Source organism: Microchirus variegatus (genome assembly GCF_963457635.1).
Source record: "Microchirus variegatus genome assembly, chromosome: 17".
NCBI lineage: Eukaryota > Metazoa > Chordata > Actinopteri > Pleuronectiformes > Soleidae > Microchirus > Microchirus variegatus.
Window position 1 is genome coordinate 8582050 of NC_139818.1, and position 24416 is coordinate 8606465.

Below are 24416 nucleotides of genomic sequence, written 5' to 3' on the forward strand. Positions count from 1 at the left end.
TGAATAAGCTGTTTTTTCCAACCAAGACAAGTTAATGTTCCTTGAGATTTCATGAAAAGGTTGAGGAATGTCTCATGAACAGCGGTAGACATTATGAAAAAGTATAAAAAATACAGTCATATTTGGTTGTATGTAGTTCTTTTGGCAGTTGGACAGTATGTATGATTTATCATTTTGATCACAATTGGGCATGGATAATCAATTATTCAATTGTTTGTTTTGTCACAAAAGTTTTGTGTCAGTGACTGTAACCAAAAAAAATATGCGTGTACGCGCCAATGTCTACCCAATTGTGGTTCATCCATTACCACAAGGTGGTAGCAGCAGCAGCAGCAAGCATTTAGTTTGTGGAGTGCATTCGTGTTTGCAGAAATGAGGAAATCTACAAGGTTTCTTGAATTCATCTTGAGGTCAATCCTCCAAACTGTGGAACCCCGCAGAAGAGATGAAATTCATCAGGGTCATCACATTTAATGTCGCTAGCTTCTCCTCTTAGCTCAACACACTGTGAACCTGCATTACCAGTGCCGTTGCACATGGGGATGGGGTGCGTGGGGTAGTGGTGTTGGGGGTCCTTGTCCTTCCAAATGTTGTGTTCACGCCACTGTGCATCACTCTCAGTAGCTCTCATGTGCTGCAGCTGCTTACTGTTCTCTTGGAGAGGAGAATTTACCTCTGATAAAGTTATGTTTGGTGTAGAGTCGTCATTTAAAGTCTCTCACGTTGATTTGGCAGGAGCACTAATAAATTTTTCTCCCCCATGAAGATATTTTTATAATAATTGATATTTTGACAGGGCCCACGGTTGGTGTAGTGGTTAGCACTCTTGCCTTTGCCTTTCTGCAAGGAGTTTGCATGTTCTCCCCGTGTGTGCGTGGGTTTTCTCCGGGTTCTCCGGCTTCCTCCCACAGTCCAAAAACATGCGATATGGGGATTAGGTGAATTGGTCACTCTAAATTGACCGTAGGTGTGAGAGTGTGAGTGAATGGTTGTTTGTCTCTATATGTGGCCCTGCGACGGACTGGCGAACTGTCCAGGGTGTACCCCGCCTATCGCCCAATGGCAGCTGAGATAGGCACAGCACCCCCCGCGACCCTCTGGTGGAGGATAAAGCGGTAGATAATGGATGGATGGATGGATGGATATTTTGACATTATTTCCCTCCATTTAGGCTTGAACACTCACAGCAAGAGGTTTGCTGATTCATGTCCAGATCCTGGCCTTTCTGAGTGAAGTTTGCATGTTCTCCCTATGTGTGTGGGTTTTCTCCTTTTTCCTTCCAATTGGACACAAATTTTCCAAAAGTGTGAGTGTATGAGACAATGGTTGTTTGTCTCTATGTGGTCCTGTGATGGCCTGGCAACCTGTCCAGGGTTTGACCCCGCCTTTCGCCTTATGTCAGCTGGGATTGACACCAGCAGACCCCACGACACTCATGAGGAGGATAAAGCAGTAGACGTTGGATGGATGGATGGACGGAAAGTTATCAAAACCAGTGACAAATAAAACAATATAGGCTACAGTGCATTCATTTTTTAGTGGGAAAGTTACCTTTTATGAATGGTTGCAAAAATTGGCGGCCACTCTCCTAAAGCGAGCTGTGATTGGCTACAACCAATAATCATGTCTTGTGTGATTGACCCTGACGTTTTGACAATCCATATTTGTCATAATGTTTCGTACGACTCAACTTTTTTTAAAGAGACACAATACAAAGTGTTGTGGGACCTAAATCTGTTTACACAATCACCTTATGAGGACAATAGTGTAAATGACTACATTTAGTTCGTTAGTTAGTAAGTTTATTTATTGTTCCGAAGGGGATAATTGTTAAAGGTCAGGATAAGGTTCACTGCTCTTACATTAAGCCAGTTGTGCAAATGAGGGTGATGAGTATAGTAGCTCAGTGGTAGAGTGACTTGTCCTTCAACCAGAAGGTTGTGGGTTCTACATGCTGATGTGTCCTTCGGCAAGTGACAGATGAGTAATAGAAGAATGTGCTGCACATAGATGCGCTGTATGAAAGTGTGAGTGAATGGGTGTGAATGGGTGAATGGCAAAACTGTAGTGTAATGCAGCTTTGAGTGGTCATCAAGACTAGAAAAGTGCCATATAATTACAGACCATTTACCATATGTGTGTATGGGAATGTTTTCCATCTCTTGGACGAACATAATTGAATAATTTTTCCCCATTCATTTTCTATGCTGGTTATTATTGACCAGGACACCCAAGGTTAGTTGAATAAATCCTTTACAATTCACTGAAAGTGAGATGCTTCATGTCGAGGATATCTTGACATCTTGAGGCTAAGTGATGAAAATCACAATTTTTTTCGTATATGTCATTTTAATCGTGCCCATTAGTTTCATTAGTATCAGGGAGTACCAGCGATTAGTCAACCAGGGACCTTGTTAAAAATGTACTAGAATTACATCTCATCAACATTGCAGGCATGACATTAGGGGCTCGGATGGTTTTTGAATTCATAAACACTATGTGTCCCTGGTGGGTCATAAAAAAAAAAAAAAAAAGCGATACAGGAAAAAAAAAATCACCATCTGCTTCTTTTTTGACACTTAATATCTCTATGTTGTCAGCTGAGCGGTTATCAGTCTCCACTGTAGTGCTCTCACTGACACCCTGTTACATCTCCATCACAGTCCACCACACCTGCACGCCATTATGGATAGATCGAATCACCAAGTTTAATACATTAAACCCCAATTACGGAAGGTTAAAAGCAGCACAGTTGCATTGCGAGTCTAAAGTGTCCTTCAACTGAAGCTCCGGGTCTGTCCAGGCTGTCGTGACTGTGGGATCTTGCCTCTGGGATTTGGTAGAATATGACAATTACATTTGTGCTGTCAGCCAAATCTGTCTCCGTTCAGAGGGTACGGCAACAGTAATCTGACTCTGTCACAGTAATTTCCACCATGGGAACTTCATAAATCAGCTCTAATTAAATGGCAGATTTTGCATGAGGGGAAGCAGCTAATGTTGTTCTTTCTAAATAAGCCCAGCTGAGTTTAGTCGCAGCTGAAGTACAAGGGCAGGAGAGAATCTCCTTTTGTAGAATTTACGTTTTTTTTTTTCAGTAACAACATGAACATTTTTGTGTGTGAGATCTATGCCTGCTAAAGCTGAGGTTGCTATACTACTATGTTCTTGACTTCTTTTTTTTTTAAACTTTATACTGAATGAGTCATGCTATGATTAAATGAAGGTAGGTCCAGTTTATTTTTTTGTTATATGTGTAGTTATATTTGTTCTGACAGTCAGCAGTGCACACTCAAAAGTAGAAATTCAGATGAGCACTTAAAAGGGTACAAATGCTAATCGCTGGGAGCATACTTTTTTCAAAGTCCATTTTTTGCACCTTATCAAAATGTACAAGTTTGTGTACAGTTTAGTCTCCTGAAAGACATTATGTGTCTTTTTACAATACTACGGTACACAAATATACCCACTGGAAGGCTATGAAACATGTTGATGTTCGTTTGCATGAAGAAAAAAGCTAATTTGTAGGGGAAAATTGCAAAGATGCACATACACAATCTGCAGTGTATGGTCAATCATTTATCTAAGAAACATTTTCTGTTTCATCTTTTACTTCTTTGATTAGCTCTTTGCAGCCTTTCTGATGTACATCTCACAATGTGCATGTCTGGCATCTCCAAGCACAATATTGTACTAGAGGGGGAACTTTCTCCAAAGTGAACTTACAGATACAGAAATGTTCTGGTCTTGTACGCCTATTTTTGACTGTGTGGCATGCCTTCTGTGCAGAGAACCATTTCATAAACGGAGGCTCACTCTCACTGAAAACATGATTGTCACAGGGGACACAAGGAAAAACTGATTTTTTTCGACTGAACAAAAAGGCTCTTTTGACAAAACCTGTGTCTGTTTAAGTCAATACCTATTAAAAAATCTTTAAAAAAAAAAAAAGATTTGTTTGTTTCATCTCGCCTTGAGACTGTTATCTTGCCTTTTGCTTGTTTGGGCCTCAACATTACCACAAACGTTTTCAATAGGAATTGAGTCGATTGTGTCCCGGCTGTCAGCAGGGACACAAGGAAAATCGTCACAAGGTCACAAGGGGGCTCTGTCCCTCAATTGTATTTTGCTCCCTCTCTCTTAATGTTATACGTCCAGTAAAACATATTGAGTACATACATGTGACTACAGTACTTAATGTGATATTGTACTGTACTACTGTACTTGTAGAGCAGAAGAAAATTGCATTACTATATTGCTGATTTCAATAGAAAATCTATTACACATTATTTACCTCTCTTCTACATTTATGCTGACTTGTGAGTATTCCAGCTAACTTTGAAACAGTTGTCCAATGTTGATATGTTGCCCTATTCCATGGGAGAAAAAAATATCCATTGTATTTACTAATATATCTCAACGTAAAACAACTTCTTTATTTAATCCATAAACTTGGACACAGTCCTTTATTTCAACCCCCACAGGGTGAACCGGCCTATCATAATCCAAAATATACTGTTTCAGTTAATTGCTATTTACATAAATAGACACTTTTCACGCTGTGGATCATTGATGTTCTCCAACTTCCAGCAGTGCAGCGATGTTTAAAAAATGAGTATTGGAAGGGAGAAAAAGCAGCCATCCGCAGTTTAATGTATCACAAAGCTAAGCTGTACATGTGTTCTGTATGAGATACCATACATCATCATTTTAGCAATACTTCCTGTATTATAACACTACACTGTTCAGAAAGTGCAATACATTACCTAAACATTTTTAACTTCAATTGATACCACTGGCATTTCACATTGCATAATATTAAAAAAAAAAAAAAAAAAAAAACATTTCCTTCTCTATCATCATCTGCATGGTTTCTATATTTCCCACTGTGGTGGCACTCCCTGCCGTTGTGAAACAATCATTTACTTTGATGTTCAGACACAAAGATTGATCAAAGATCTTCGATGGCGACATTGCGGCAGTGAAGTGCGACCACAAAATGAATATTAAATGCCATCTGGGCAATAGATTGTGAGAGCATTTCGCCTTAGGGATGTAAAGGAGTGTACTGTCAGTGTGAGAAGCATCTTTTCATTCAAAGCTTACTTTTGTATAGGGATGGGGGCGGGCACACAATCCACACAGTTCAGCTTCATCAAACTCCATATGACTGCAGTAGTTTTCTCTTCACATATGTGCTTCTACAGCGCTGTTCGCAAAAAGCCACTGTACAAGTGGCACAGCCTGGAAAGGAAGTACTTGTAATGCTTTTATCCCCCGCCATTGGTTATCAGGGCCTATCGAGCACACCAGCTGTTTCTGTGCTGCTTTTTATTGTCCTGTGCACTTAAAGTGGGAGTGATTGTTGCTGACCTGTGTTTTACGTTGTCTCCCCTGTCTCTGCAGCTGGATGTTTGGTGAAGCAGCGTGGTGAAAATGGTTAGAACGCACTTGACAAGGCCACTGTCGTGGGGCCGTGTCAAATGGACTCGTACAATGGTAACAGGAGTCCTTTATCTGCTCCTACTGTCATCCTGCCTTGGACAAGACACAGAAGGTAAAAAGCAACCTCTTTCACACTATGATTTAAAATTGGGTTAACCCACTTCAAAGGTTACATGTGGTTCTTCTGACCTATGGTGGTGTATCACACGAACGAATCAGAAACATAACAAGTTGGAGGAAGAAAAAAAAAACACCAACACTGTGCATCAATTAAAATATATTTGTATCTATTACTGCAAGGCTAACAGCTATGGAAGCGGCCCTGGAAACGATGTGGTAACTTTTAAGCAGAAATTAAGCAGATAAAAAAAGAAATTGCAAAATAGCCGAAGTTGATTAAAAACCTGTGTGTACTACTGAGTAATTTTATCTGAGTGAATACTGATTTAAATATAGTTTAAGTGGAGATCAGGTATCACAGTCTTAATCATAAAACTACACGGGAAAAAAATCGACTTGTTTGGATAGAAATTGCTTACTTAAGTTTGATTGAACTGAATGAATTAAGGTGTTACCAATTGAGAAAACGGTTTTCTTTTTTAATTGTACATCAAAGCATCGAAAAGTTTTAGTTTGGAAAGTTTGAAAACTCAACTAATCATTCATCATGTGCCAAAAAAAGGGCAATTTGCAGCAAAATTTGGGCAGGGTAGTGAAGAAAAATTTGTAGAAACAAGTCCAGTACAGTGTTTTTTTTATCAGAAAACTGAAAAAAAAAAAAAAAAAAATGAAACTTATCCCCCACGTATCAGACAATCAATGCCAAACTCATATTATACACTAAATGGTGCTGCAAATATATATTTACATCACAATTCTTGCATCGGAGTGTTTAAAATTTCCGAACTGTATACGTAAAAACTGAATCTTCACATATCTTTAATTCTGTCCTCATGTAAATCATTGCAGTCCGTGGGAGAATAGCATATTTAAACATTAGTTTGATCAACATCACTATGGCCCCCTTAACACCTTGCATTAATATGCATTTTCTGTTATTGGATTACAATTGGATAGCACCTGACCACTTGTAAGTTAGACACATTGTGGGCGGAGTGTTATCCAATCTGTCAAACCACTTCGGGAGGGGGTCGGAGATGCTGTATGATCACATTGAACGGAAGTGTAAATGCAACCAATCTCTGCGTCTCCGCTTGACCCACAACAACTAAGTGAGAGGAAACATCCAATCCAATCCAACTTGATTTGTCAAGCACTTTAAACAAACAAAAGTGGACCAAAGTGCTGTACATAGTAAATAAAAAATATAACAAGTAAAATGTTAAAAATTAAATACAATAAAATAACACATAATAGAAATAGAAAATAATTTAAAGATCATAAAAAACACAAGAAGAAATAGCAGCCATACAATAAAAATGAAACGTGTCAAAGGCCAAAGAGAAGAGGTGATTTTTACAAGGACGAGGCCTGTCTTATGTACAAAGGCAGATCATTCCAAGTTGGTTATGAGTACAGCTAACGTGAAAGAAGGAAACAACTTCTTCCCCTGCTTCAAAAAGCAAAGAGGAGTCCACACAACAGCGTGACTTCACATGTGGCTCGTGTTGTTTTCGATGTAGCGCCCCACATGATGTGACACTGTAGTCTGCTGTTAGAAATCTTTGCAGAAGAAGAGGGGGAGTTTGACGTAAATGAGGGGATGGACCATGATTGTATAGCAATCTGATCTTGATGTGGACAGTGGAGGCGCAATGGTGTTAATCCATGTAATGAAGCGCTGTCCATCCATGTTTGTGGGATAATGAGTACAGTCGACACCCTTGGCGTTAGACCATGAGTTTGATTCTCAGATGATACTGCTCATGGTCATTGCTGTTTGAAACCTTTCTTACATTTTTAGTCTTCATAATTGTTCTTTGTGAGGTGAACAAAGATTGATCTTATTTTGAGAACTGCACACGTCACTTTCATGACATCAGGCTTGTTGTAGGTAGGACGCAAATCCCAGTCGGCTGCAGTGTCATGAACATTTTCCTGATTTCCTGATTCCTGATTCTCCCGTTTAACCTTCCATTACACAATTCCCTGTAGTCTTTTTTTTTTTTAATTATCTGCAATATCATGAACATTCCCTTGTGTCAGTCTCAGACTGCAAGCTGCAAATGCTAGCAAGATGCATAGTGTCTCTTATTTATAGGCACATTAGCGCCGTGGCTGGAGCAATAGATTTTAGTCTGTCCACTTCTCTGGCCCACACTGCAATATGGATGTATTAGCTTGGGATTTGGTGCAGACATTAATTGCAACACTGCTCTGGCAAAGCAGACGAATGCCAGCTCAACTGTACACCATCACAGTCTTATTGCAACTCATTAAAGAGTAAAATGTCTTTAGTCGGCTCATTCTGTGAGAGAACTTGGTCCACTTTTTTTTTCAAACCCATTGCCAATTATCTCTATCTCAAATCCAGAACCATTAACATAAGTCCTGTAACCAAACATGTCTGTTAAAGGAACAGGCAGGATGTGTTTTTTTCCTTATTTGGCATTAGTGATAAATATGCTTGTATGTGAGGAAGAGGATGATGATGATGATGATGATGATGAGAGAGTTAATTTAAAAACCTCTGGCCAAAAAGACACATTGCCCTGTTTTACTATTATTGATATTGCTACAGTATATTATGCAATTTGATTTGGCTGTCGGGCACATAAGTGCCTAACCTTCATGGGTTTACAAGACACCCATCAGTTATCACCATTGTTGTATACTAAAAAAAAAAAAACACCAGCTGCCCAACTTGTATATCCAAACTTAAATGATAGATGGATTAAAATTATCCACGCATGGAATCACAAAGAATATTTGTGATATTTGATTACATCACACAGATTCTCCCACTGTACTTTTGGAAAATGTATTTAGCCTGTGTGGGACTACACATATGTAACTTTACTACTTTTGCTAACTCTGACACATTTTACATTTTAAGTTTAAATTGAAATGTTGATTTAATGTACATTGTCACTTTTAAATAAACTGAATTTTAAATAAAGTGAATAAAAAGAAAATTAAAAAATAATAAAATGACAACAAAAAATAAATAAAAACAGACACAATAAATGAAAGATCAAAACAAATAATCTTTTTCACTCAATTTCTAAATAAATAAATAAATACATATCTACCTTTGTTCCCAGACCTGGCAATACAGTCTACTATGATGTAGCTTCCTTTACTAAAGCACAGCTGGAATGTTCACAGTCATCCAACCAAAGACTATCAGCACAAGTTGAGGACATTTTACTTATATTACTTATATCCTCATACATAGGGCATTTGGATTTATTTTGTGGTTGTCTCCGGTCTGTCTGTTTTCTTGTTATTGTTCTTGTTTTACATTGTAGTTTCCCCCCATGACACCTTGCACTTTACTTCCTGTCTTTGCCTGGTCTCCCTCTGATTTTGATTACCTGCACCACCTTGATTAGTGTCACCTGTGTCTCGTTAGGCTCCGCCCCCTCTGGTTTGTCTTCACTCTGGCTCTCACTGTGTTGTGCCAGTTTGTATGTTTGTTCTCGTCTACTCTTCTCTCACACGTCTGGTAATATGGATTAAGGATTGCCTTGCTCTTCCTCGTGTATGTTTTTGAAGACCCTTTACCTTTTGAGTTCACTTCCAAGTAAGTGCTTTATTTTCCCTCCTGCAGCTATGGCCTTTTCTGCTTGGCATCACACATTTACAAAGCCTTAAGGCCACATTATACTTCTCCGTCTGCGTCACCACGTAGACCACTCGAGCCTTTATACTTCTGACGGATAGGCGATGCAATTTCCCGCCCGATCAGTAGGGGTCGCTGCGCAAGGTTGTTGTGCTTTTGGCTACAGTGAGCAATGGCGTCCGAGGGAGAAAGACTGTTGTTGTTGAAACAGTGGCCGTTTGTCACTTTCCTGTGTCCCGGAACGCAGTTTTAAGATAATTTGAGGCGAGAAATTGGCCATTTAGAGTCTAAACATGTGCTGTGTGTGTTAAGATATGACGTATTTATAGTTCGGCAGCGACGAAGTCGGCGGTGTTCTGCCTCTGTGGACGCTCTGTGCTCACTGTGAGCCGGCACAGAGCAGCTTCGCTCGGCCTGTCCTGAGGACCGATCGCAGCTCTTGCCGTCTCCGTTGTCCCTTGACGGAGTGACGGACACTTAAAAAATATTCCGTGCAGCCGGAGACGACGCAGAGACTCTACAACAGGTTCTGCGTCGACGCAGAGGACTCTGCGTAGCCTACGCAGAGCACTTTACGCAGGAGTATAAATTGGGCTTAAGACGTGACATGGGGATGAAAAAATAACTATTTTTTGTGGCCATTGAATATTAATTAGTATCTGGATCATAGTGATTTAGACAACAAGCTACAACATATTTTTTTTTTTTTTTTTTTAAATAAAAACGAGTCTTCTTCTGAGCAGGAGAAACTACATTGATCTCAATTTGCAGTCGGGCAGTGACCACAGGGACCATCTACAAAGTGCAACACCAGAAAAAAAACATAACTACACCATGATACATGGCATACTGCCAATAAACTATACTGCTCAGTGTGAAAATATGCTTTTATATAATTGTTAACTTCACTATAATGCAAATGTCACAGTGGTAGCGTACATGATGGATTGATGTGAGTTTACACTGCTTTCCTACTGACAAGAAGAGGTAAAAGGAGTGGGAAGATGCCTGTGGACAGACATTTTTCTCCTGATGCATTTGAGGCTTTTAGTCGAACCACAACTGCTGAAAGAGCTCATCGGAGCAGCTGGGTATAAATGAAGACTAAAACTAAATGCTTTTCCGACAATTTTCCCACATAAGGAGCATAAACGCCCTCGGGAGAAAGTGCAATGCGCATTTAAAAAGTGCAGTGAAAATTCAAACAGGATATGATCACGATAAAATACTTGTGTAATCTTAACAATACTGCACAAGCATTTACATGTATAATGTGTCCAGGAGAAACAAACTACTTACAGTAAGATACAGTGGATTTAACCACACAAGGGTTTCATTTGGGTTCGTCCATAGTTTCCACGATGGGCCCACCCATGATTTCCCACAAGGGCTTCCCAAATAGGGCTCATATTACAGAAACCGCATGGGACCTGCATAATTTTCCCACTTCAAGCTCAAGCCCTCTCTTAGAGCACCTACTACCCAGCATGGAAAAGGTAGTAAGTGAGCAAACACAGCTGGGGCCACGATGGAAACCATGGCAAACCCATTTGGGATCCATATTTTCAGCCTGAATATAACACTTATCACATAAGTTAAAAAAAGACCTGATGCAGGACTAATGTAGAGATTGATATACATAACTGAAGTTGAATTTTTATTTACAGATATATTGTCACATATCTATTCAACAAATTGGCGGCCTAAACTGCTATGTAAATGGTGAAGGTTAGGGTTTTATCACCAGTGGTTTGATCCTCATCAAGCACAGTTTGTCTTCTCTCACCTCAGGATGAAAGAAGAATTTTTGCCATTTCATTTGACAACAGTAGCAGTTATTGGTGCGGAAATAGAGCAGTGGTATATAATGTGAAAACGACAAGATAAAAAAAAAAAATCATGACGTGAAAGCTCTACACAATACTCTCTTTTTTGGTCGATTTCTCTGAATTTTAATATTCCATTTAACTCTTAGTCCTTGAGATTTATCTGGTTGGCATTTAGCTGACGGCAGCTGCAGCCCAAGGAGAATGTCTGAGTGTAGTGTAAGTCTCTGCTGCAGCAGAAGGTGAGCATATGTACACGAAGTATGTCTGTAATGTGCACATATGCATTATTAGAGAAATCCGTTGTCAGCAAAGGTACATCCCCTCCATTCAGATCTCACTGGGACCATCTGTCACCTCTATTGTCCTCGTGGCCCCATCCAACTGCTTTCAATCACACCTATAAAGCCGTGTTTCCTAAACTGCTGGCAGGGTGTCAACACTACTTGTTCTGGTGGATCTGCAAGAATAGTATGTTCTAATAAGCCCTAGTCTCTGTCGTTGACAGACAATATTCAGTTTCCCAGCATTCCAGAGTGCTCATCTGTTTTTTAATGAGCTCCAGTCCCAGGATGAGCAGTTGATTTGGACCCCCACTTGACATAAGCACCGGCACAGTGTGTTTTGATTAGCAGGGTCACAAAATAAGAGACTTGTATTCATTTACTGTTGGTTTCCCCCAAGTGACAAGAGTTCCAGCATGATTTTTAATGAGCCTCTATCTCAGGCTGAGAGAGAGCACACAGTGTGTCAAATCAGCTTCAGGCTAAAACGCTGAGAACTCCTAACCTGTTTGTTTTCCTCTCTACTGACACATGACATGTGTGATACCTGATCAATATCATAATGTTAATGAAATCAGTGGTAACATATAATTTATTGTAAGGGCAGTGTTGTGTTCACTGCGGAGAGCCACTTCACTTGCTTTTTTAAATACCTGGAGGCAAATGGGTCTCATGCCAGATTTCTATTTGTTGATTTTTCATCTGTTTTTAACACAATCTGTGTGGAATTTGGATGTTCTCCCTGTGTGAGGTTTTCCTTCTGCATGTCCAAAAAACATGCAGAGGTTAATCAAACACTCTGGTGTGTGTTGGCCCTGTGATGTGATAGCGACCTGTCCAGGGTGTACCCCGTCGGAATAATGGCCTGGTGATGATATATGCAGTGGTGTGAGGGGTCTCATCTGCATGTTAGCATATCTAAAACAAAATATATGATTATTGATTTTCGAAAACATGATCACCATTAATGGCCAAACCATTGAAAAGTTAAGTATAAAATAATTTATAACTTTGTATAAAAATATTTTTTTTGTTGTTTTATCATACTTTCGTTGTATTTGTTTTGTTTTCTCTAATTGCATGGTTCTAAAATATGTCCCTTAAAAAAGGAGGAAATACTTGTTATCAGTTAGTCAATTGGTCGAGTTGACTGATACAGCAATAATGCACCTAAAAGGCTAACAAAGTTATTTATTCTTATTCTGTAAGTGGTTCTGTCATTTACTTTACTATCATGTAATATAAGTCTTGCTTAGTGGAACCTGGGACCCCTTCATCTTACTCTTTCTAAGTTTTAGCCAACATGGAACTCAACCATCTTTACTTTATTTCAGTTTGAAACCAAAATGTGTAGTCAAAATGGCAGCTGGGCAAACGGCTTATCCGATCATCAGTTCAGAAAACAATGGCTATATTTTCTTTTTTAACAGAGATAATAGTGATTTCAGAACCAAGATGTAGATAACCTATAGCATCTGCACCCTGCTGTGTATTTAAAGCTCCCATAGAATGGAAGTACCACAGTTGGGACTAACTTTTTTTTTTTTTTGGTGTGTGTCTGCGCCATTACCTCTTCTATGAAGCCCTGAAGGTTCGAAACAAACAGTTCAGCCACTGATGAGAACGCTGTGTTATTGTAATCTTGGGCTCAGCTAGATCTCTGATCTCTCTCCCGTTCTGGTTACATGAATAGCCGTTCTCCTGGACAGCAGATCCTCCTGCTCTGGGCACTAGTCCGGGCACACACCCGGTTGCATACAGTGGACCGCAGAAGAAGAACACCCGTTGTGGATGTGTTTCACGAGCGACAGTGTCTTCTGACTATGTGTCCAACTCTGGGTCAAAGGCGTAAAAGGGACTGTGGCGGGGAGTTGTGAAGAAGCTATTTTTAAACATTGTTAAAACAATGTTTCGATAATAAGTAGCAGTGCATCCACCGTTCCAGAGGGGGAGCTGCGCTTCTGAGAGCTGGTGTGCTAATTACGGCACTTCCAGGTATTGGTCAATCACAAAACAGTTGGGAAAGCTCTTGGGAGTCCGTCTTGGGAGAGATTCAGAGAGACTCATTTACAGCAACTAGGAGGTTTTTGACCATAAAAACAAGTTATTGTATGCAAGTAGACCTACATAACTATATGTGCGATAGGACCACTCTATGGGAGCTTTAAAGGTCCCATATGCAGTGCTAATAGCATTGATGAGCACTAGTTGTCAGAGATGAGTTTGCATGTCAGGCAATGTTCATTTCTTTTTTCTGAAGTCTACTTTGGAAGTAAATCCCTCAAGTTGTTTCTGCCATTTTGCTTTTCTCTACCATGACTCAAATGCCTGTCGTGTGCAGCTTGTTACAACTTGTGCCACATGAGGAATGGGGAAGTCCCAACTGTCAGGGTATGATCCTGCAGGGACTGCCCACTGGTGATTGAATCCTGAATTGGTTACGTTCACTCTACTGATGTGAAGTTTTATCAGGCTCATCCAAGCCTAATAGAGAAGAGTGCAATGCAAACCCCGCGGCTGAGGGGAATTCTTGTATTTGACTCTGATCATGAATTCATTTGAAGCCTGTGTGTAGGTGGTGCTTCAGTGGTTGCTTTAATTAAATGTGACTTATCTGTGAATGTAAAGCAAGATCAGTGAGGGATGCTTGAGTTGCCATATATTGGGCGTGATGTGTCTGTCTCTGTCTTCATGCTGTTCTTTTATTAAGCCTTTATGCGAATGAATGTTTATTTTGCATGTGATCTTGCAAGACAATGGAACTGTGTGTCTGTGTGAGTGTGGGGATTACTTGTCTATAAAGGTTTGGGTACAATACTTTTTCATCCAGATATAGCCAGACAGCCTCCTCTGTCTTTTTTATCCGTTGCTCCTCTCACAGTGTCTTTCTCTGGCCTGCCAGCTTTCTGCATGACGCACTAGAAAAAAAAAAAAAAAAGAATAAATATCGGTTCATAGTGTGACTGTGGCTCTTTTCCAAAGCAATTTTGAGGTGTCACTGTGAATGAAATCACACTCACAGCTCTGTACAGCACCCTACATTAAGAGCAAGGCTGTGGATCAGGAGGTAGAACAGGTTGTCCACTAAAAGTGAAGTAGGCGGTTTGCTCTGCATGCCAAAGTGTCCAAGATACCAGATAACCACACATTTTCCTCTGGATACTGCCTAAAGTTCTCAGAGTGAAACTGTGGCTGTAAGTAAAGTTGTCGAAAAAACAAATGCTTGGATAACAATCGATAGATTCTCATTTGCAAGGGTGTCGATAGCGAGAGAACCGTCGGACCAGAGGCGATTGCTCTAAGACAGCACAGGAAGCTCTGCTTACTCTAAGATGTCATAAAACTCAAAAAATACCTCACTAAAGTCAAGGCATTGCAATTATAGTATATTATATTGGAGATTGTGGTGCAGACAGACGGGCCTATTTTTCTGCGCCGTTCTGAGCCCTACATACCAGGGATTTCAAAATGTGGAGAGGGTTCGAGTTCGGTTGATTTTTTGTCACCCAAATCAGCTATTAGTTGGCAGCAGCTTCAGGTTAGCAAGAGGAGGTAGCGTTTAGTTGTGCTTCAATGGCTACAACCACAACACTGTGTTTTTCCCCCTCGTGTTTTTCACGCCTGCAGGATGTCACACTGGTAGTGTGGTTATATCCTCCATTCCATCTCTGCTTTCAAAGGACGTTTTGAACAATATTCGATTTCCATTCAAGATAGTGACACCCCTACCTCATACCTGTCAACTCTGTGTCTCAAAATTACATTCCCATACAACTGAAATACGTTCTTAATTATGTTTTTTTTTTTATTAATTCATTAATTTAATTTTTATGTAACAAAATTATCTCTTGGAACAAAGTGAGACACGGACCATATGTCCACAAGGCATTAGTTTGCACAATTTGGGACCAAAATGTGCAAGTGAAGCTGTGGCCTGCATTATGCTTGTGTGTGTTTGTCCTTTTGTACGTTTTCTTTTCTATTGCTTATTGTGTCATCTTTATTGAATCATACACAGTTCACTTATTAGTTATTTATCTGTCGTTTTTATAATTACAAGCGCATTATGTTTGTATGGCACTGTCAGGATTGCATCTAATTTCGCTGTACAGCTTGAATGTGCAATGTCAACAAAGGTTTTCAATTTCAAGGGTTTTCGCTTTCAATTTGGGAGATTTGTTTCAGGTTTTTGAGGGGTTTCATGTGATGATGTGCCTCTATGGAAAATGTATGAAATGTCTGTCAGGCAGGACGGACATTTATAAATTGGGTCATTTGGCTGCCAGTAACCCCAGTCATTTGAACATAGCTTTGTTCAAATGTTTATTTAAAATCCTCACCCATCTGTAGTCGTTTAAGAAAATGCACCCATTAAAAACATAATTGAGGATACTATGTTTATTTTTTTTATAAATATAGTTTTGAATAATTAATGTTGCATTATTCAGCTCTTCATGTAGTCTTTTGTTTAGCTCCAAATGATGACATGCTTTAGTAAAAAGGAGCATGAAAATCAACATTCTTGGGCTGACCACTTTATAAAAAATATACTTTGTATGTTGAAATAAACAACATTTTACTGCACTGCACATTCATCCCAATGTGAATACGTAGTGTTGAAACATTTGTGGCTGTGTTGACATCATGAGTCACACAAGTTATATCTATATGACATTTTGCTTTGTGATCCAGCCCTCGCACAACAGTGGACTCAAATATGACTAACCCTTCACAAGGACTGGGATGGATAGTGTGAAGGTATTGGGGCCACACTGGCATCAAGCCTATACCTCTTGCATTGATTGTCTAACAGTTGTCACAGAGCTCTCCAGTCTAGACCAAATTATATTTTCTCCCCCTTTCATTTAAAAACCTGCCTGTAATGTTCCAGAGCGTAAATCACTGTTGACATCGCTTTCTGCATTTTAGACGGTGAAAAACAAAACCTCAGAAAGTATGAGCCACTTGATAACACCTATTACTAGAGATAGAGTACATTTCTGTCTCATCCATGCTCGGGATTGCCCACGTCTTTCTCCCTCTTTGACATCTCACTGCTTTCATCTCATCAGCTCTTGTCACCTCCCTCTTATACCTCCATCTCTGAATCACACTGTTTTTTTCTGTAGATTGGTATATCTTTGCCTATTTCTCCTTACCCATCTCATATTGATCCCTAATGTTTCTGCTCTGTGATGCTGCCACATCTGTTGCTTTGGCTATGCACCTTTTACCCCCACCAACTCCTGAGGAACACGCACATACACGCATGCATCTCTATAGTTGCACGTCACTATAGTCTATAGTGATGTGCAGTTCTAATCTATTCTCAAGCTTGTAACACTAACCTTAACTATCTCAGCAAAATACCTTTAGCCCCAGCTCATTTTGGACACTTAAGTGCCCACACACAGAAAAATGATGGGTCGAAAATAACCCAACTTGGTTTGTTTTATAACCCAGTGCTGGGTCACTATTGCACCGGACCAACAGTAGTTGTTTTGACCCAGCAAGATGGGCTGGTCCATTTTAACCCAACAGATGAGTTAAATATTCTACCCAAATGCTGGGTCAAATTAACTACAATATGGGTTATTTCAACTACATATATTTGTTATTTACTCTACCCAAATGCTGGGTCATATTAACCAATATGCCAGCTTAATAAAAACAGATTACAGTACAATCTATAAGAAAATAAATTGCAATCGACTACCCATATATATATATATATATATATATATATATATTATATATTATATATAAAACTGTTAAACTACAAATCTGTAACTCAATACACTCTATGTTTGGTCATGCAAAGCATATATTATGCAATAAAGACGTAAGCAATACTGGAATCTTGGAAAACATTTATCATTGAAAAATATCTCCAATATAAAATCAAATTCAGCATCATTCAGGCCACTGGAACACGAACAACAACCAAATAAGTAAACAATACACACCTGTTGGCCTCAAGAACAGCTTTTAAATTAGAAAAGGTAGTTTGCTCTACTTGCATGCAAGTACTCTTATATGAAGGAACTTCACCTGTTTGGACTCCCCTCCTGGCATTTTATAGACTGCGCTCTGTAGGAATTCCCACACATACTTACACTGCGTTGGATAGTCAATGTCGAAGATAAATAATGCCTTGAAGCAGACATCAATGGCCTTAAGCAGTGAATCAGGCTCCAAAGCCTCTCCAGCAAAAGCCTCCGATGGACGGTGATTGTCATTCCCCAGTGTCATGACATAGGTGTAGGGTCTGGATCTGACCTCATGGAGATATTTGTTCCAGGCTAACATGTTTGTTCCTAAGAAACTAAGGAAGAATGCAAGAGAGCAAATGTGAGTGAGTAAGGACCAAATGTCTATCAACTATAGTTGAATTAAAACTAGACATTGTGAGGACCATTTTCCTGGTCCCCACAAGAACAATGAGTCTTTGTTAGGTTAGTAAAGTTTACTATTTGGAAAAGATTCAGTGCATTTATAATTCAAAAAGTTGATCTTTAATAGTCTATCAGTGCACATAATAAAATATTCCAAACTTCTTTGTTCAAGTCTTGATGGTTAAGGCATAGCTCACATTACAGAAAACAATTTAAAAAGGATTCAGACCTGAACTGACCCAAGAAGCCACAAATCGATTGAAGGTCTATCATTACAATAAACATGCTCTGAAAATGTAAAAAAAAAAAAAAAAAAGGAAATTATATTTCATAACAATCTATACAAAATGGGAATGCAGTCAATTACATAACTATCCAAATTATCACTATGAGTAGTGCAGACTTTATGTGCTGAGGATGGGGAAAACTTGTATTTCTTACCTTTAAGTATTACTATAAGCTCTGCCAGTTGCCACTCTGTCAGAGTGTTGGTGACAAAGCGAGATTGATCTGAAACAAACACAAAAAGAAAAAAAATATTTTCGTAATCAATTAATCTGTTGATTATTTTCTCGATTAATCATTTGGTTCATAAAATGACAGAAAATGTTGAAAACATCAGTGTTTGTCAAATCTGGACATTATGATGTTCTAAAAGGTCTTGTTTTGTCCACAAACCTAAATCATTCCGTTTTAATGATTTCTTTGTGTGGAGCAAAGAAACAAAGAAAATATCCATTTTAAGAAGCTAAAACAATCAGAAATCTTGTTTTAATCATGAAAAAAGCTTCAAACCGAAAACTGTTATCAAAATAGTTGACGATTAATTTAGTTTAACGATTAATTGTTTCAGCTCTATATTAACTATTCAGATGTCACCGTGCCAAAAGCAATGCATTCAAGCAGCAGAATGTAATCCAATGTGAAGATAACAAGTTTGTTTGTGGGTGAACAGTGAGAACGTTGAGCCAGGAGAACAGGACAACACGACACGACAATAAAGAAGAAGAGAAGTAGGCTAAATAGACTTCATGGACAGTGAAATCCTCATTCTAAAGAAAGTTTTACGGTGTGTCCTAATTGGGGGTATTTAATGAATTAATTACAGTCATATTTAAACGTGTTATGTTTTTTAATCGCGTTCATCTCTTCTTTACGGGTGACGTTTGTGACGCTGGTACCCCCGGTACCAGCGTCACAAACGTCATAAAACCATATCTAACTTTAACAAACACAGACATGCTGCATACTCACAGAAAGGTCAGAAACTCAGCTAAAAGCTCATATAAACCATTCTTATGTTCACCAAACGCAGATAAAACACAGATGGATCAAACAGCAGGAGCAGAAAACACTGTTACAGGGCACACGTTGAAAAAGCGGCACCGGAGCATCAGCGTGATTATGTAAACAAAACAAAAAAACGTGTTGACCAGACAGCAGAGAATCTACAGATTCCAGCGGTACCATTGTTATCACTCTACAACCAAGATTCACGGATCCAGCCCCAAAATAAGAGCAAAACGACAACTGACTTTCAAGAAATACAAGCAGAAATGTTGTCCAAAACAAGTTGTTTCCACCAGAACAAAACCACTTCTAATGAAGAACTACACCTCCACATTATATGGACCTGATTTTTATTTGTATTTTCTAATTATTTAGAGTTTGACAATTACACAGCAGAATGTTAATGGCTTTTGTCAAAACAATAAATTACTTTATAAAGCCACTTTTTTTTGTTATATATCAATCTTTTGATCTGCCACAATAATGTAATAATGCATTTAAATGAAAATGCTTCAAGTTGAGGGCTTTTCTCAGCCATTTTTAGGTGAGATTAAAAATGAGATTAATTAGATTAATTCATCGCACAATTTTTTTTTTTTAATCGCTTCACAGCACTAGTCCTAATGAGTCGCTGTTTAAATCACTTTTGTGTTCAGATAAAAGATCGTTTTGCTAGAAACCACGGGTATAAAGTTAACAACATTAACATTAAGTGAGTGAGTACCAGAGAGAGAGCATTTTCATCATTTTGTTATTGAAACATTTTGTAACTATATTAAATACTGTGCTTAGTATGTTCATTTTAAAATTAAGAGACTCTTATTGCAATTCATTGGTCGAGAAACAAATGAATTGTCATAGTCTGTGGACCCCCTGAAATACCCCCCCCCCCTTGCCACCCCAAAGATAAAAGTCTAGCTCCACCACTGCATGTGGACGATTGGTCCTGAAACAGCTGATGTTTGTACCAGTAAAGCTTCTAAGGAGGTGACAAAACAAGCACACACGCACACAAAAAACGCACGAGAAGACACACACCCAGGGTCAATGATGTGGGAATAACCACTTTGTCACTGTTCTGGCTCATCCATTCTCCCGACTCTCACTCTTTCCTCCCCATCTCCGATGGTCTGTTTTGTGGTTGAACATGGTTGAACATGGCTGACAGTGGTAATCTGTCAGTAGATGGTCTCAGGATACATGGTGGGAATTCACACAATACAAACAAGCCATGTGCTCTTATAATGGAGAGTGTGATGCAGTCAACATGAACATGTGCAGAGAGTGTGTATTACTGTATGTTTGCTTGCGTAAAACCTGGTCCTAATGAGGCAGAACCTCATTTCTAAGGAACGGGTTATAGGTTTAGGGCTAAGGTTTTGGATACTGCTTTGTTTGGCTGCACACATAAATGGAAGTCAATGTGTCCTAACAAGGATAGCTGTACAAGCCGATGTGTGTGTGTGCACAGACTGGACAATCCCTTTCCCCTGGAGATGCATCAATCTAACGCAAGGTCACACTGTCTCTCTTCCCCAATCCTCTCCTCTCCTCTTTCAATCTGTCCTCCTCCACCAACACTCCTCCCTCTCACCTCTCCATTCCCCGTTAAAATGTTCTTCCCTCTCCTCTCCAATTTAGTCCCTTCCTTTGCTCCGATACTATGTTCTCTATGGATGAATGGATCAGGACTTGGGGAAAGGATGGATAAATGAATAGATGATGGATGAAAGGCTGGATGGTTGGATAGGCTAGGGAGGACGGTGAGGAATCGGACCCCAGGGAGAGGTGGAGATCGGGGGGTTCCTGCTGATGGAAGCTTAAAAAGGACATGACACATGAGAACTTTTCCAAGCAAAACCCTATAATTTCCAAGTCTTGTGTGAGACACACAAGGTTACAGCCAGTACATAAATGATTACAGTGGCTGTTTGTTCAAACATTTCAATTTACAGTCTAATTAATATTCTTTCAAAATGATCTCTAAAGGTTTTTGTTCATTTTAATTATGTATGTTATTAACTTACAAACCCTGTGGAGTCTTATCATAGGATACAACCATAAACCTACTCTATATGCTCCACACATAAGCACTTGCACACAAGATATGTTCACTGTGATGCCACTAAACCTCATTAATTATGTTGTTTGTTTGACAAAGAGACATTTCTTTGCATATTTAGTAACAGATATTTCAAATATTTCAGCCTCATGTCCGAGAAAACATGCTACCCTTTTTTTTTGTTACATTTGTGAACAGAATAGAACATTTGAATGTGACATTTTGGCAAATGCATAGGGTTTGTATGACTGAAATGATGTGGCTCTAGGGTTGTGTGTGTTCATTATTATTTTTAATTATTCATAGTGCACTCATTTTTCATTGATACAGAGGCAAGAAGCGCTAAACATGAATACAATTTAATTAATTGTCAAATTATAAACAACCCTCTTAACTTGACACTGGTGCAATTAATAGAGGCTACACTGTTTCCCTGCTGTGCTTTTAAATGAATCCTGCTTGTTTACCTGATTACAGGTGTATGCAGTGGAAATGAGCAATAACACGCACATAATTACGTAAAATGAAAATCCCAGCCGATTTGATAGAACTGGACCCAAAACTGATGAGGCTGTTTCAAATCCTGAATTTAATCCTTAAGACTCATTTACTCTTTAAGTGAGAACATATTTACTATAGTGTTGAGCACAATTACACCATCAAATGAAAGACGAGACAGTTCAGCAAAACATCTAAGAAACACTGGTGTGTTTTTATGCTGCAAAATGTTTTTAATGGACCATGTTCTTAATCAGGACACGTTGCCATCCTCCTCATATCCTCACTTCTACCAAAAGCACCACAAATGGTTAAAAGGATGTCTCATTGATATGCACATCTGTGGTTATGTAATCAAGTAACTGTCAGTGTGGTTTGGACACATGACCTCACGCATGTCTGAGGACCTGCAGAAACATACAATGGCAACATATGGTCTTGGTGACCAGATTCAGATTCCACCTAAGCCAGAATAATCAGAGCAAGCAGTTTAACAGCAATATAACATTACCTTTTGTAAGTGAGTTTGAACTCCTCTTTCTAAATCAACACACATGTCTCTTGAAATTATATCAATTTGGCTTCATAGCTACAATTCCAGTATACACTGGGTTTTCCCATTCACAATCAAGACTCCAGGCAACTTAGCCAAACCACCATTGAACAGATGGTCACACAAGCAAAATGCAGTTAAGTACAACTGTAAACCACATGGGCATCATTTTGCACGATATGAAATGTTAAAGCGGAACTAGACCGGAAGTTCCTATTATCGCTGTTTTTTTTTGGTGTGTATCTGCGTCATTACCTTGTTTATGAAGCCTGACAGTTCGAAACAAACAGTTCAGCCATTGCTGAGAAAGTTGTGTTTTATTGTAATCTCGGGGCTCAACGAGATCACTGAAAATCCCGTTAACGTTACGTAAGCAGCGGTTCTCCTGAACAACCGATCGTCCTGCTCCGGGCGGTAGTCCGGGCACATCCGGTTGCGTACATTGAACCACAGAAGAAGAATAACGTCCGTTGTGGAGGTGTTTCACGAGCAACAGTGTCTTCTGACTCTGGGTCTGACTCCGGTTTAAAGACATAAAGGGACTGCGGCGGGGAGTCGTGACGAAGCTATTTTTAAACACTGTTAAAACAATGTTTTGATAATGAGGAGCAATGCATCCACCGCTCCAGAGAGGGAGCTGCGCTTCTGAGAGCTGACGTGATAGATTACGTCACTTCCAGATACCTGGCCAATCACAACACAGGTGGGAAGGCTCTACACTGGCTGGCCAATCACAACACTCTCTGTCTTCTTGGGCGAGATTTACGGCTAAAAACAGCGCGACTGACAAGCGCTTCGAAAAGGACAGATTTCAATCGGCTCCTTTACATCAACTAGGAGGATTTTGACCATAAAAACAACTTAATATATGTAAGTAGACCTCCATAACTCACATATATGTGCAACAGGACCACTCTATGTGACCTTTTAAAAGCAAAGATTTAAAAGCTTCAGAAGAAAATGCAATGACGCAATGTCATAAGTAGAAAGCACTTTATTGCTAATTCAACACAGGATTTTAGCATTGTTGTATAATATGTAACTACAGAGCATGGCTATATATTACTGTCAGCTCTATCTTGCTCAGAAGTACCTCAGCCTTTGACCTGGAGGGGACTCCCTGGCCAAATAAGTAGTTTTCAATTTATTTATTAAACATTTCAATTATTGTTGTTGTTTTTTGAAGTGTGCATGTATCAGTTAACACTAATGCCAAGAACTAGTATAAGCCAGGCAGGCTCCCTCTCAAAAAAATGGCAAGTGGGGACACTTCATAAAAGGCTCACCTAATAGAAATCTACTTAACCTCAAGAATTACTTTTTCTGCTTTAGCTCAATTTGACAACGTCTTCTCTGACCGAAAACTCTGACTGGTTTGTGTGTCATTTTGTTAACTTCTCCTGCACCAAAGTCCATAGAGAAAAATCAGCACCTTTAGCTGACACAGACACAGGAGCTGCTGGTCTGCTGCTGCCTGATTTGGTAAGTTTGTGTCACTGAGGTAAATCCAAACAAAGGATTTCAAACACAGATGTCTCAAAATAAAGCACATGAACATACTGATGCAAAGCAGCTGTGACTCAACAGCTCCTGTATGCCATGATGTAAAATTGCTGATTTTTCTCTATGGGATTTGGTGTCCTCATTCGGTTGCAGTGTTTTCAGTAAAACCGCACCTCTATGTTTCAGGATGGTCCTCGGCACAAGGGACATACTGTCAGCACAGACTGCCACACACACACACATTCTTGTACTTGCTGCATACTGAGGACCAGCGTTTCCACTTTATAAATCAACACAATTACAAATATCTACTTCATGAATGACATCTACAAAGAACTACTGGTCGCAGTACCATAACATGTCTGCAGGTGGAGCCCCAGAGCAAGAATGGCTGGAAAACTTTTTAGATTTTTTTTATTTTTTTTTATTTTTGGTCCAAAATTTTATAAAAACATCATACTATATTGTCGTCAAAAAATTGACCCAAAAATGTTCGTACAAAATTTTACAAAAACGTCATACTATACTATGTCGTCCAAAATAAAAAAATTAAAAATTTGACCCAAAATTTTTGGTCCCAAATTACCAAAAATTGAGTATAGCAACCTAAGGAAGTGATTTTGATGAATACAAAGTGAGGACCGGCCAAAATGTCCTCACTCCGTAAAAATGACCTCACTTTGTTGGTTAAAAACCCTCACTGGTCCTCAGTATGCTGCAAGTACAAGAACACACCCACCCACACACACACACACACACACTGCAACGTTGTCCAGCTGCCCTCACTGAGTCACTGTCTCTCCATGTATATTTCA

The 24416-nt window shown here is 39.3% G+C and overlaps 1 protein-coding gene across 1 annotated transcript in view; it reads left to right on the plus strand.

Moving 5' to 3' along the window:
• Positions 1–5433: 5433 nt before the first annotated feature.
• Positions 5434–24416, plus strand: part of LOC310939461 (protocadherin-15-like) — a gene marked incomplete at its 3' end in the record, with an annotated part of 234158 nt that continues 215175 nt past the window's right edge. Inside the window, exon 1 of the mRNA XM_083904226.1 lies at positions 5434–5557. Within this exon, the coding sequence (XP_083760352.1) occupies positions 5437–5557 (121 nt within the window). The 5' untranslated portion in view covers positions 5434–5436. The remainder of the gene's footprint in view (positions 5558–24416) is intronic.